The sequence below is a fragment of the Somniosus microcephalus genome, chromosome 32, assembly GCF_052327205.1.
Source record: "Somniosus microcephalus isolate GS21.2 chromosome 32, FLI_Smic_1.0, whole genome shotgun sequence".
Classification (NCBI taxonomy): Eukaryota; Metazoa; Chordata; class Chondrichthyes; order Squaliformes; family Somniosidae; genus Somniosus; species Somniosus microcephalus.
This window is the reverse complement of record NC_141018.1, coordinates 15564371-15576596: the sequence shown is the minus strand read 5'-3', so window position 1 is coordinate 15576596 and position 12226 is coordinate 15564371. Positions and strand designations below refer to the sequence as shown.

Below are 12226 nucleotides of genomic sequence, written 5' to 3'. Positions count from 1 at the left end.
CCTAATGTGCAAATCACTTGATTGTTTCTTGCTTGTAAGATTTACCCATGAGCATATCTTTTATACTTTTACTATAGCTGATGGCTTAACAGTCAAATCCCATATCAATTTCCATGCACTTATCAATCGTTGCTCTCAGATCTCTTTCCCAAGACACTTTGGTCACATTTGTGCTTTTTAACACATATACTATGGGCAGGTATTATACAGTGCTATCATGAGACACCATAGTGGTTCAGAATCATTACCTGAATTATAATCATCAGGGACAGGTGCGGTAACCCAGACTAAGGTGCAGAAATATTACACGGCAGATACAATTTTGTGAATGGAAAGATAAATTCACTGATCTTGTGCTCCCAGCATGGAGCCAAACTCAAAGGGAGCATGAGTTGTGGATAGGGCTACAACAGTGCAGCACCGATACTTTAACCTGCATTTCCTTCAAGCGCGGCTCCCACTAGGACTGCAGGATCTGTAAATTCACCCTATGGTTCACAAATTAACATTTTATGTAGCTTCAAAGTTCTTCAAATAAGAAAAAACACTGCTGAGCTCTTTCAAATTTAAAACTATCTTTATATGAAAGCACTATTGCTATGGATCATTATATTTAATTTATTATTATTCAATAAGATATATGAAGTGTATTACTATCTTAAATATAAACATAAGACAAAAACAATGCGATAAATGACGGAGTATCCTTGATCAATAGCCGGCATAATTACCTCTTCCATCTGTGGTGTAACCAGGTCCAAGTGGACAGAGTTTCTTAAAGGTGCCTGTTCCTGGAAGTGGGCAGATTTCACATTGTGTGCCCCAGCCACGTCCACCATCACAGCAGCACTCTGATTTTGTAACAAGATTTCGGCTGCTGGAGGCCATCTGACACATAGTCTGTAGCACTTCCGTGAAACAAAAACCTTTGCGGTTGTCTGCAATAAGTATGCAATGAAATTATAAATTACATTACTTTAATACTGCGGAGTAATTTGTTAGCCACCATAGCTTAGTTAAATCTACCAGCTACTTTCATCCACATCATTAGATTTATGACTGCATTGAGAGCTACATAATTTGGACAACATTCACTGTTGCTGCGTGCATTTCCCCAAGGTTTTGAACATCATTGCCAATATTGCATTTGAAACAGATATAACAATTACTGAAATGGTTTATGAATTTATAAAGCACTGATTCCTTTAAAATTGCACACCAATATACAATCAATATCTATTATTTAGAAGTTCACTTCCTTAGGTGATAATTGAATTAAAAAAAAACACTAATAGCTAATAATAATTCATGTTAAAGTGAACTGCAGCTGCCTTTTCCAAGAAGGATTGGATATAAAGACTTCATTTTGACATGTCTAGGAGCTGTGTAAAGGATGTCTGTCAGTGGCATTACTACTTTATAATAAATGCATCCACCTATTAGTGTATTTTTTACAAAGCAATCATTCAGTTTTTAAATTGCTTCATAATGGTGTTTAATTTATTTCAAAAGCTGCAAGTAAACCAATCGTCTAGCTACAATAACATACAAGTAGAACTATGATAGAAATAATGAACCAATATAATTTGAACTTTTTCACTTAGGTTACCATTTGTATATAACTACTTGACAATTTTGCCTTATTGAAAGAATTAGGTGTGCTGTAGATTAGCACACTGTCCTTTCACCTTGAGCAGCTAAGTTGGAATCTAGACCAAACTGACAGGATAAAATTCTCCTTCCCACTGATAGTTGTAACATTCCTAAGTCAAATAGGTTTATATAAGCCTGGATTTTGCAGTAGAAATTACGTTGAGGTTATCAACGCTCACCGTTATTAAAGAGTAAATCAGACAGCAACTTCCGGCAGTCACACATCCGTTAAACACGGAAATCAGGAAGTTGTTGTCCAAGTTGCCCTGCTCCTCCAGAAGTTTCGCTATAACAGTATCTCGCTGAGAGACTCGGCTTTGAAACACATGGAACGGCGTGATGTTGTGGTACTTACATGATAGATGCACAATAAACTCGCCAGAAAAAGTTAGGGCTTGTCCATTCAAGTCTAAGTGAATTTTTAATGGCGTGATAGGTCTTAATTACTGCCAAACAACCTCTCTGGGACTAAAAATTAACTTCTACAAGTGTAGAGTCTCATTCCTTCAGACTTTAATTATTGTTGGAGATTTAATAAATTTAAAATACTTTTTTTTTAAACTTTTTCTTTCTGTCTCTTATATCTCTATTTTAATCCCATATTTCCTTCTCCCTCTTTATTTTGCTTTCTGTATATGATTTGACATTGAATTAACTATTCTAACTTACACTTACTAGTTTAGGCTCAGTAAGGATTCTGCAAGAGACACACCATTGCTTGCCCTGTTCACACAGGTCCTAGATCTCCTGTAGAGCACATCACACTGTCTTGGCTTTCTTATAACCACAAGTTCAAGTGCAAAAGCCCACAGAAAGTCAGTGGGCAAGTATAAATGTAATGAAGGGCTAGTGCCATTGTTCACTGCTGACCGCAAAATCCAGGCCATAATTTCTGCCGTTCCTACCGAGTCTGGATGTAGATAATTAAAAATGCCTCTAATCTGGTACTGAACTACCAATCTCATTCTGAAAGACTATAAAATGTCTGACGTGGAAATAAGGAAAAAAATCATATTAATTCAGTAGGGAGGCTTTCTCTTCCAAAGTTGGGATTAAGACAGACAGTTGGTAGAGTATGGGTGCTTCATCCTGATCTCAGAGTGTTTAATGTTGGACACCAGATGCCAAAATTGGAAAACTGCAGGTTTGTTTAGAATGATGAATTCCATTATTGTACCAGTTATTAATGTAACATTAAGGAACCTTTAGTTACCTGTGCTTTGTCACGTTTGTTTGGAAATGAGTACCATGTTAACTTGTCTTAAGTTCAGCCAGCTCTCCCTTTATTCACTGACTCCTTCCTGATGATTGGTAGTACTTTGTAGATTTTGCCCCATATCTCACTGAGCATCCTTGGGTATATGCTGTCTGTCTCTGTTGATTTATTGGTTTTTGAGCGCATTAAGCCTATTTGGGCCCTTTTTGTAAATGATGTTGAAAGTTATTTTGTTTACTTGTATAATCTTCTTGTTACTAGTCTCTCTTGTGGTGCATACTTTACCTTGTTTAGAAGCAGCCCTTTGTTCTGTCCCCTCCCCTACCAAAATACGTCAAATCCAGTGAAGTTACTGTGGTGCAGCAGCAAAATACCAAGGAAATTCAGGCCGTAGTATTTCTATTAAAATTACAATTGCCACTAAAACTAATGATCCTTATCATTCAATAAAAATCAAACTTACCAACACACTCTGTCTGCGTGGAAGAGGCTGTGAATCCTTCATTGCAATCACACCTGTAACTACCCGGGGTATTAATGCAGCGACCATTTTCACAAATGCCAGGTTTGGTGCGACATTCATTTTCATCTGGATAAAATTACGACACTTACTTAGTGTGGCATATTGCAAAAATGAACTCAAGTATGTTGCAAACTGAAGGACAAGATATTTATAAAGACTTGTTTCATTACCAGTGCATCCTTCATCATCTAGCTTGCGCACTAATCCAGGTGGACATATACACATGAAAGTTCCAATCAAGTTCTTGCAAATCATTCCTCTTGATGCACAACTATCAAGTTGTTCCTCACATTCATTCTGATCTGCAAAAATATGCAACATTTGGTGGTTTTCATTAACATTACAAGCACTAATTTAAAAAAATACAAATACACAAGAGTGAACAAAGTGAAGGAACCTCTGACTCAGGATATGAACTATCGTGCTTGCTAATTAGCCAGTTACTTACTACTTATATGTGTCAGTTTGGGTCAATTGGTAGCATTCTTGCCTGAGTCAGAAGGTTATGGGTTTAAGATCAAATCCACAACTTGAGCACGTAATCTAGGCTGACACAAAGAGATTGCTGGGTTTTTGGAGTGTTATTCTTTGGATGAGATGCTAAACTAAAGGTCTCATCTGCCTGTACAGGTGGACATTGAAGTCCTACAGCACTATTCATAGAAGAGCAGGTAGTTTTCTTGTTGTCCTGACCAACATTCTTCCCTTAACCAAAATAGATTTAAAAGCCATTCTTTGCATTGCTGTTTAGTGGGATCTTGCTGTGCTTTAAATGCCTGCAGCATTTGATCATTTGTTGCATGTAAAGTGCCTTGAAATGCATGATAAGGCACTATATAAATACAAGATTTTCTTTAACCTTCATGGGTATGAAATAACTAATAATCACATGTCCCCTTCTTAAATCAAAGATGAGATTCTGGTAAAGTCTTCGAAAAAGAGAGATTAACAACTAAAATGCTAATTATTGACTATTTTTGTGAAACCTGTTATCAAGTGACCTATCAATATTATTATACTGATAAAGTAAGTTAAATCTAGAAACTAGAGTCATTTTTAGTACAAAGTAGTAATTTGTAAATCCTGGGGTTAGATGGTTCATGAGTTGCACTGTCCTTTAACCTCTGTGGTCTTGGTTCAAATCCAACACAGACTGACTTCACATTAGTAAATGAAGTCAATGGAAATAGAAATCAGGAGAGATGTAAAATGGGTTACTGACTCGCTTTCACCCGTTTTACACTATTGCACAAAGTCACTATCTACCCCGTGGGATGAAGTCTTGTCCGTCTATGCCGACTATAAAGTGGGCAAATCCCACAGCAAGGCCATAAAGATGACTGAAGTAGTAAATGGAAAAATTTGCACTGAAACAGATGAACACAGAACAGTTCTTCTAAAGTTGGGGTTATGTTCCAAGTTTGGGACAGAGAATAGAGAGCTCTATTCTACATGAAATCCTAGCAACATCTGAGTTTGGTATTAACATAATGTTCAAAATGGAATAATGTTTAACTTTCTACAACATGATGAGCTCAAAAGAGAATCAAATATTAAAATGGAAATTCGTACTCACCTCGGCACATCTTCCCATCTTGTCTGAGAACATAACCAGCAGGACATTTGCATTCATATCCTCCTATGGTATTAACACAACGGAATGCACAAAGCAGAGGATTTTGTGCACATTCATTGATGTCTAGTATTGGAAAGAACGAACAAGAATAAAATATTTTTTTCCTCCCCCAAACACTAAAATGGGATATAATTTACTCTATTCAATTTATGTAGCATTTTCCCCCAGTTTACTCGCTATACCTTCTCCTTTCTGTTAAAGGTGTTGACTAACATGGGGCATGGTTCCAACAGGCACCTGCAGCTATCCAGTATGTAACCCAATATTTGATGATGGATAGCATTACAGCTGAACTCAACTCCATCCTCACCTCCTCTCCAGACATGTGCACTATCCAACAGGAAGGTAGCTGGGCAATGATCAAAAGTAGAAACCTTGTCTAATGTTTCTGCTCCCCACCTCAGGGATGCCACCATTAGTATTGTCCCCATTATTGTCCTGGCTTAGATCAATTAGGTCAAGTCATATCAGCGACTAAACTCAGGACCTTACTGATCTGTGTGACTCAGTGCCACATGTGCATTTACCCATTGGACCAGTCAAAAAGCTTAGTTTTATTATTTGTGTGTGCAAATAAAATGGAAGGAAAAAGCTTACCTTCACAAGTCATCATTGGTCCTGGTTCAAAGCCTTCTTCACATACACACTCAAACCCACCAATCACATTAGTACATGTCCCATTGCCGCAGGGATTACCGACAGAACATTCATCTGTATCTGTTGCATGGGAAATAAAACAGAAAAAGTGAATTCGCGGCCTGAAATTCCTGGAGCCCCCCCCTGCATTGGCAGAAGTGCAGTGGGATGGAATTTCCACTCACCAGTCTGCTGTGGCCGTGACCTCATCCCGAATCAGAGAGATTGAGTCATTTGCTTAAAAGGGTGGGCACCCACGCCATTTATGGCACTTGTGTGTCTGCCCCACAGATGGCTAGAAATTTTGAAGCAGCGCCTTGTTGCTCCTTCGGGTGGGGATAGGGACAGCCCACGGCAACCATAGATTTTCAACTGCCATGACAAAACTGGCATTGTGGGCCAAAGGTGGCAGAACTGATGGGATTTCTGGCAGGTGACTCCATATTGCCAGTCCTGTCTGTTCTTTTATGAGCAAGGAAGGGGGGTGGACACAGGAAGGCCTACTCCAACTTCTGGTGGAATGGTCCCCATTGATAAAAGAAGACAGGATCAACTACAACTGGGTCCTTCCCAAAATTCCAGCAATCCTCCAGCACCTGGCTTGCGCATTAGAGCACCCTCCCAGGCCCAGGAATTCAGAGCCCTACCACTTTAAAATTAATGAAAATTGTGTATGTATTGGCATTCTCCCTCCAGTGACATCTCAGTTGTTGCTGTTTCCATAGTGCTTAGAGTTGGTAATGTAAATGATGCTGGAGAGGTGTAATTATTTCCTATTACTGCAAGTCCTAGACCAGGTAGGAACCGTCTCTTGCCTATAGGAAAGTGACGTGTTAAAGAATATTAATTGCAGCCCTTGTTTTCTCTGCATTTCAAGAGAACTTACCTACACATTTGATTCCACTATAATCGATACTGAAGCCAAATGGGCATTCGCAGCGGAAAGAACCATCAGTGTTGATGCACTGCCCGTTTTTACATATTCCTGGGTCTATAGAACATTCATCCGTATCTTTCATCAGGAAAAAAATGTGGAAAAATGTTTATATTTCAACTGCGCCATCATTGGCAATATAATCTTGCTAATTATAATTGATTCACATTAAAAACAAATCTATAGCTAACAAGCAAAAGCCTAATATTAGAAAGGTGTTACAACAGTGAAATCTGCTTATAGCAATCTTGGGTATAATGTAACCAGTTAAAATTCACTTTCTATGCAACTGATGGACTAACTTTGCCCTTATAGTGAAATTAACATTCCATTTACAATGACAATTTAAGAGCTAGTCTTCTATTATCCAGACACTGGAGTATCTTGCACTGATTCAAGGGAATTGATACGTGCAGTTGTTCTCTCAATATACAAACCAAATCACTCAACTGCTTTTATATGAATCATTCATTCTCTGTTATAGGAAATTCTCTCAGGATAATAATGTTTTTTCCAGTCAGGTTTACAACCAAGAATGAGAAGATGCTAATATTGAGAATGAAGCAATTTCATGTTTAATGTACTGCTTGCTATAACTGAACTTATTACCTGTCTCTATTTCATCAAACTTCCAATTGCTGGCACTCAAACAGGCAATTACTTTGATTCCATGGTATATAAAAAGATTAAATCAGACCTTACCTACATGTGAACCATCTATACCAATTGTGGTTCCAACTAAGCCACCGGGGCAGAGTTTTCCAAATGCTTCTAGAATAGAATTGAAAAAGGCTAAATCAACTCAGTATTTTAAATGAATTTGTATATATTTAATTTTTCATATAATTGAAAAGAAATTAGAAGTATCTAGCTATTTGTATGTTTTAATTGCTGATAAATTCATTGGTACTGTGTGTTCCAATTATAGTAGATATTAGATTATCCATACTATTGTGAAAAGGGAACAAAAAATGGAAAACCCAACCAAATGTGTTCCAGGTAATGCTTACGGCTTTGGTTATAGAGGACAGAAATTGTCACGACATTTCAGGAACATTCTAGACTATTTTGGAAATTTCAGACAGAGCCTTTTGTTTTAATGACTCTGATGCTAATCACTATCCCATTAAATGTGCAAAGCACTACCTGTCAACCACTGCTTCTGCTGCCCTAGATGTGAAAAGGCCTTCCACTTACAACTAAACTAGGTATCTTTTTTAGCTTAGCGAATCGGAGATTCCTGTCCTCCATTGGGCCTCCATTGGAATGGCAGCAGAATGTAAAATCAACAGGGAAATGGTACATGGAGATTACAGGTCTTTAGTTGAGCACTGAAATAAAAACAGAAAATGCTGCAAATACATAGCAGGTCAGTCAGTGTCTGTAAAGAGAAAAGGCAGATAATGACACTTCAGATGTGTACTTCATCACACCCAAATGATTGAAGGTACACATCTGAAGCATAATAACCCGTCTTTCCTATTTACAGGCACTGACTTATCTAATGTGTATCGCTAGCATTTCCTTTTTTTATTTGAGCACTGTTCCCCTCTTTATGCATTGGCAGCTAGAATAGGCCTAGGTTTTAAGATTGCCATTATATCAACACTAAAGGTAACCTATTTATTTTCAGAAGTCAGAATAAAGCTGATTGGATTATTTAGGCCAAAATATAATAGACAAATCAGTTTATCATGATCAGTCCATTATAAGCAATGTGTGTGTGAATAAATGGAAATACTGTATCTCTAATATTGCATTTTTCTAGGAAAAAAAAATAGAAATGAAGAATAATTGAGTCAAATTTTCCAATATAAAATTTTTTCCTGTCTTGACAGTTAAATTTACCTCGCTTTAAGATTAAATAAATGACACAAATCGAGTTCTGCTCAGTACAAGAATGGAAGCATTGGTTGAAAACTTAACATAAGGAATATCTTCTTCACAGTTTACCTTAAGGAACAGATTACTGCTGAGTGCTATAAATCTGTTGAAGTAGTTACAAGGGAATTGTCATATTGACTGTAGGGCATCGAAGTACTGGGTGACGGAAATAGTATAATTTACGTTGGCAGGAAACAGATGTGTACAACACTAAAGCCTAGAAATTAGGTGCCAACCCATTTAAAATATATAGGTTTTGCTTCCATTAAAATAGAAGAGAAAAATTTGATATGAACGTGCTAATCATAGGGTAATTTTGCACAATGCAATTTCTAAGATTAAATGCATAGAGCAAGATTGTTTGGTTAAGGATTTGTCAATAGTGTATGTGGTTGCACAATTCTCTTGGTGGGGTGGGCTTGGTAGGTCTGATGGTCTTATAGTTTATGAAATTTTGGCTGTTATTAAACCTTTTTTGCAACAATACATTTATCAGTTTAAGATAAGTACTGAAATCATAACGCATTTCCTGTTTTGGAATTCTCCAATCCACTGAATGCCATAAAGACCTAAAATTTGATTTAAACTATTTGTTGTTAAACACTTTCATTTCCTGTGTGTAGATCAACAAGGCTGGAGAAGGATGACTTAATCCATGTCAGAGTCCTCTACAACAATGGAGATAGATAGCCAATTCTCTTGCAAGATCTATAATAAATTGTTAGCACTTAAGCCAGATCTTTGTTTATTCCAAAAACGCAAGAACAGCTGCAAATTTGCCTCAACGTTCTGCATGAATCCTGAACCTCTGCCGACAATACCACTAATGAAGCCTCACACAGCATTCTGCTGCACATAGAATTTCCTTCTAGCGAATGTTGTCACCGAAAACTTTAGTCCCTTGCAGGCAGAAATTCAAAGATAGAGTTAATCACCGCTTGCTGACCCAGGGATGTTGGAGATTGCATCAGTCAATAAGAATCAGAGATTGCCATTGGTACCCAGTAGAACTTCATGTTTTTCTAGTAATCAGAAGGGTCAAGCTCTTTGTCAGTTACCTCTTGCATCTTGTTATTCCACTTATTTTTTTATTATTATATAAAGTAGGATGTAAATTAGAAATCACAAGTTATGGCTTTTTCTGGATTCTCCCTATGAGAGGACTAAGGGAGAAAGGCTAACAGTATAAAGTGACAGAGTTCAGCCCTCTGGATGGTTCGAAATGTGGTATTGTTCTGAATGTAATTTTTTGTTACAAAAACAAAAGCTGTCAGTGATCGACAACTTTGTGGAGCAAGAAGAGCCCAGACAATTTCTACACGACTAGATGGAAGTGGATTTGGAAAACTGTCAACGTCATATGCTGAGCATGAATTATGGGGAAACTTGCCATATTAGCCAGTTCAAAACAGAAGTATTGCTTTCCGTGCTTTCAAAAAAACCCATGTGATGGTGGTACTTTCTTGAGGCTTAGGTCAGAATTGATTGGTGTGGTGAGCTAATAAGAACCAGAACATTTTTAAAATTTGCCTTTGAAATCCTAGACATGGCAGTTTATATGTGAATTAATGGTAGATTGAAGTGTGTCTATAATCTGCTTGCTTTGACTGCTTGAGCTACTTGGCAAAACTGTGAGATATGATTCTGAATCACAGGGAAAGATACAAAGAACCATATTTGAGTTTGGTAAGCACCTGGCCCAGCTTCACAGTCATGCAGTATTTACGTCACTCACTATTTCCTATTTGCAGCAATTAGCACTTGTCTGTTATATTATAGCTGCCATTCTTTAATCCATTTAAGTATTTTGTCAAGCTTATATTCTAGTTCTTGGGCTCCCTCCTCAGATTCAACTGAACTTCTTAGTTTGACGGCGTCTGCACATTTAACCAGTTTGCATTGAGCTTCTGAGCTTAAATTAGCAATGTAAATTAGAAACTGTAGAGGTCACAATATGGATCTACGGGCACTTCGCTCAGCACTCCTCCTATCCCAACATGACTCTGTTATTATGTTCATAAATAAATAGATGTTTTCATTATGAACAGCTAGCTTGAGCTAGTCATTCATTCAGCCATGTGGACTAGTGTACAGGCATCCATCTTGACTACTGCCTTGTGGGTAGTCCACAATAAACATACAGCTCCACCTAGTGTACCATTCTAGAATGACATGTTACTGATCATTACATCCCCCTTCATTAGAGGTTAAACAAAATATTATAGTTTTCTTTGTACTCAAAGATTAAGTCTATCAGGCTTTTTTACTTCACGTGTGGATCTTCTCAGCACAGGTAAGTCTGATGTGTTTGCATGAGAGCCTGTATGTGTGTTTGTGTTAGATTGTTCTGGTGGTGAGTGACAAGATTCAGTTGCGGCATTGTCATCGATTTGCTCTTGGATAGTTTCTTGTGTTTTCAGGAGGGAACGGCGGTTCCTCCTGAGAATCTGTCCTTCCTCAGTTCTAACAGTGTATGACCTTGGTCCTACTTCCTCAAGAACTGTAGCTTTCCTGTTCCATGCATTTGGATCCTCAATCCTGACAACATCATCCCTTGTCAATGGTTTCATAGTTTTGGATGACTTGTCAGTGTGTGATTTCTGTTTCAGCTTTAACAGTTGAAGTCTCTGTCTCAGTTCCTTACTCTGCTTTTCCTTTGCACAGCAGGGTAGCGTGGTGCGCAACTTGCGACCCATTAGGAGCTCAGCAGGTGAAGAACCACAGTCTAAAGGGGAGGCTCGGTAGCTCAGCAGGGCGAGATAAGGATCAGACTTGCTTTCTGTTGCTTTCTTCAGTAGCTGTTTGAGAACTTGAACACCTTTCTCTGTCTTACCATTCGACTGAGCATACAGAGGACTGGATGTGATGTGTTGAAAGTCATAATGTGCTGCAAACTGTTGCCACTCCTTACAGTTGAAGCATGGACCATTGTCGCTAACGGCAATCCTGGGAATTCCATGTCTGGCGAAGATGGATTTAACATGCATTATGACACTGCTTGCTGATGTGCTTGAGAGCAGCGCCATCTCAGGATAGTTAGAATAGTAGTCAATCACTATTAGATAGTCTTTACCATTCAAATGAAAGAGGTCCATACCAACCTTTTGCCATGGTGCTGTTGGTAAGTCAGCTACTATCATTGGTTCCTTTGCTTGTTTGTTTTGGTGTTTCTGACATGTCTCACATTTGCCTATCATGTTCTCAATGTCCTTATTTATGCCAGGCCAATAAACAGTGTCTCTTGCTCTCCTTTTGCATTTTTCAATTCCGAGGTGTCCCTCATGAATCCTTCTGAGCATGTCTTGACGTAGAGCCTGTGGAATGACTATTCTGTTCTGTTTTAGTAATAGTCCACTTGCGACACTTAACTCTAACCTGATGTGATAGTACTTTGGACAGGAACCTTTTGGCCAACCATGATGAATGTTCTCTATTACTGTTTGTAACACTGTATCTTTTACTGTTTCTTCTGCTATTTGCTTTGATTTTGTGTCTGACACGGGCAGCGCAGCAGTGACCATACTCACATGAACATCCATGTCTTCCTCAGTAGAGCTCACATGACTCATTGTGGGTGCTCGGGATAGTGCATCTGCTAACACGATGGCCCCGATTTTCGGCTTGTGTGGGGAATGGTCGGATTTCCCCGAATGTGGGGTTTCTGACGCACATAAAAAAGTGTCAGCCAGCTCCACGCAATTTTCCCTCAAGTGGCCAATTAATTCCCAGCATGTGGGAAGCCTT

General features: G+C 38.4%; 1 protein-coding gene across 1 annotated transcript in view; it reads right to left on the bottom strand.

Annotated features, from left to right (window-relative positions):
- The window catches only part of LOC147097290 (fibrillin-1-like), a 465058-nt gene that overhangs the window by 42840 nt on the left and 409992 nt on the right, over positions 1–12226 (bottom strand). Inside the window, exons 51-57 of the mRNA XM_085972115.1 lie at positions 7301–7369; positions 6551–6676; positions 5626–5745; positions 4969–5091; positions 3563–3694; positions 3333–3458; positions 732–938 (exon numbers count right to left, since the gene is read on the bottom strand). Coding sequence (XP_085828241.1) covers positions 732–938; positions 3333–3458; positions 3563–3694; positions 4969–5091; positions 5626–5745; positions 6551–6676; positions 7301–7369 — 903 coding nt within the window. The remainder of the gene's footprint in view (positions 1–731; positions 939–3332; positions 3459–3562; positions 3695–4968; positions 5092–5625; positions 5746–6550; positions 6677–7300; positions 7370–12226) is intronic.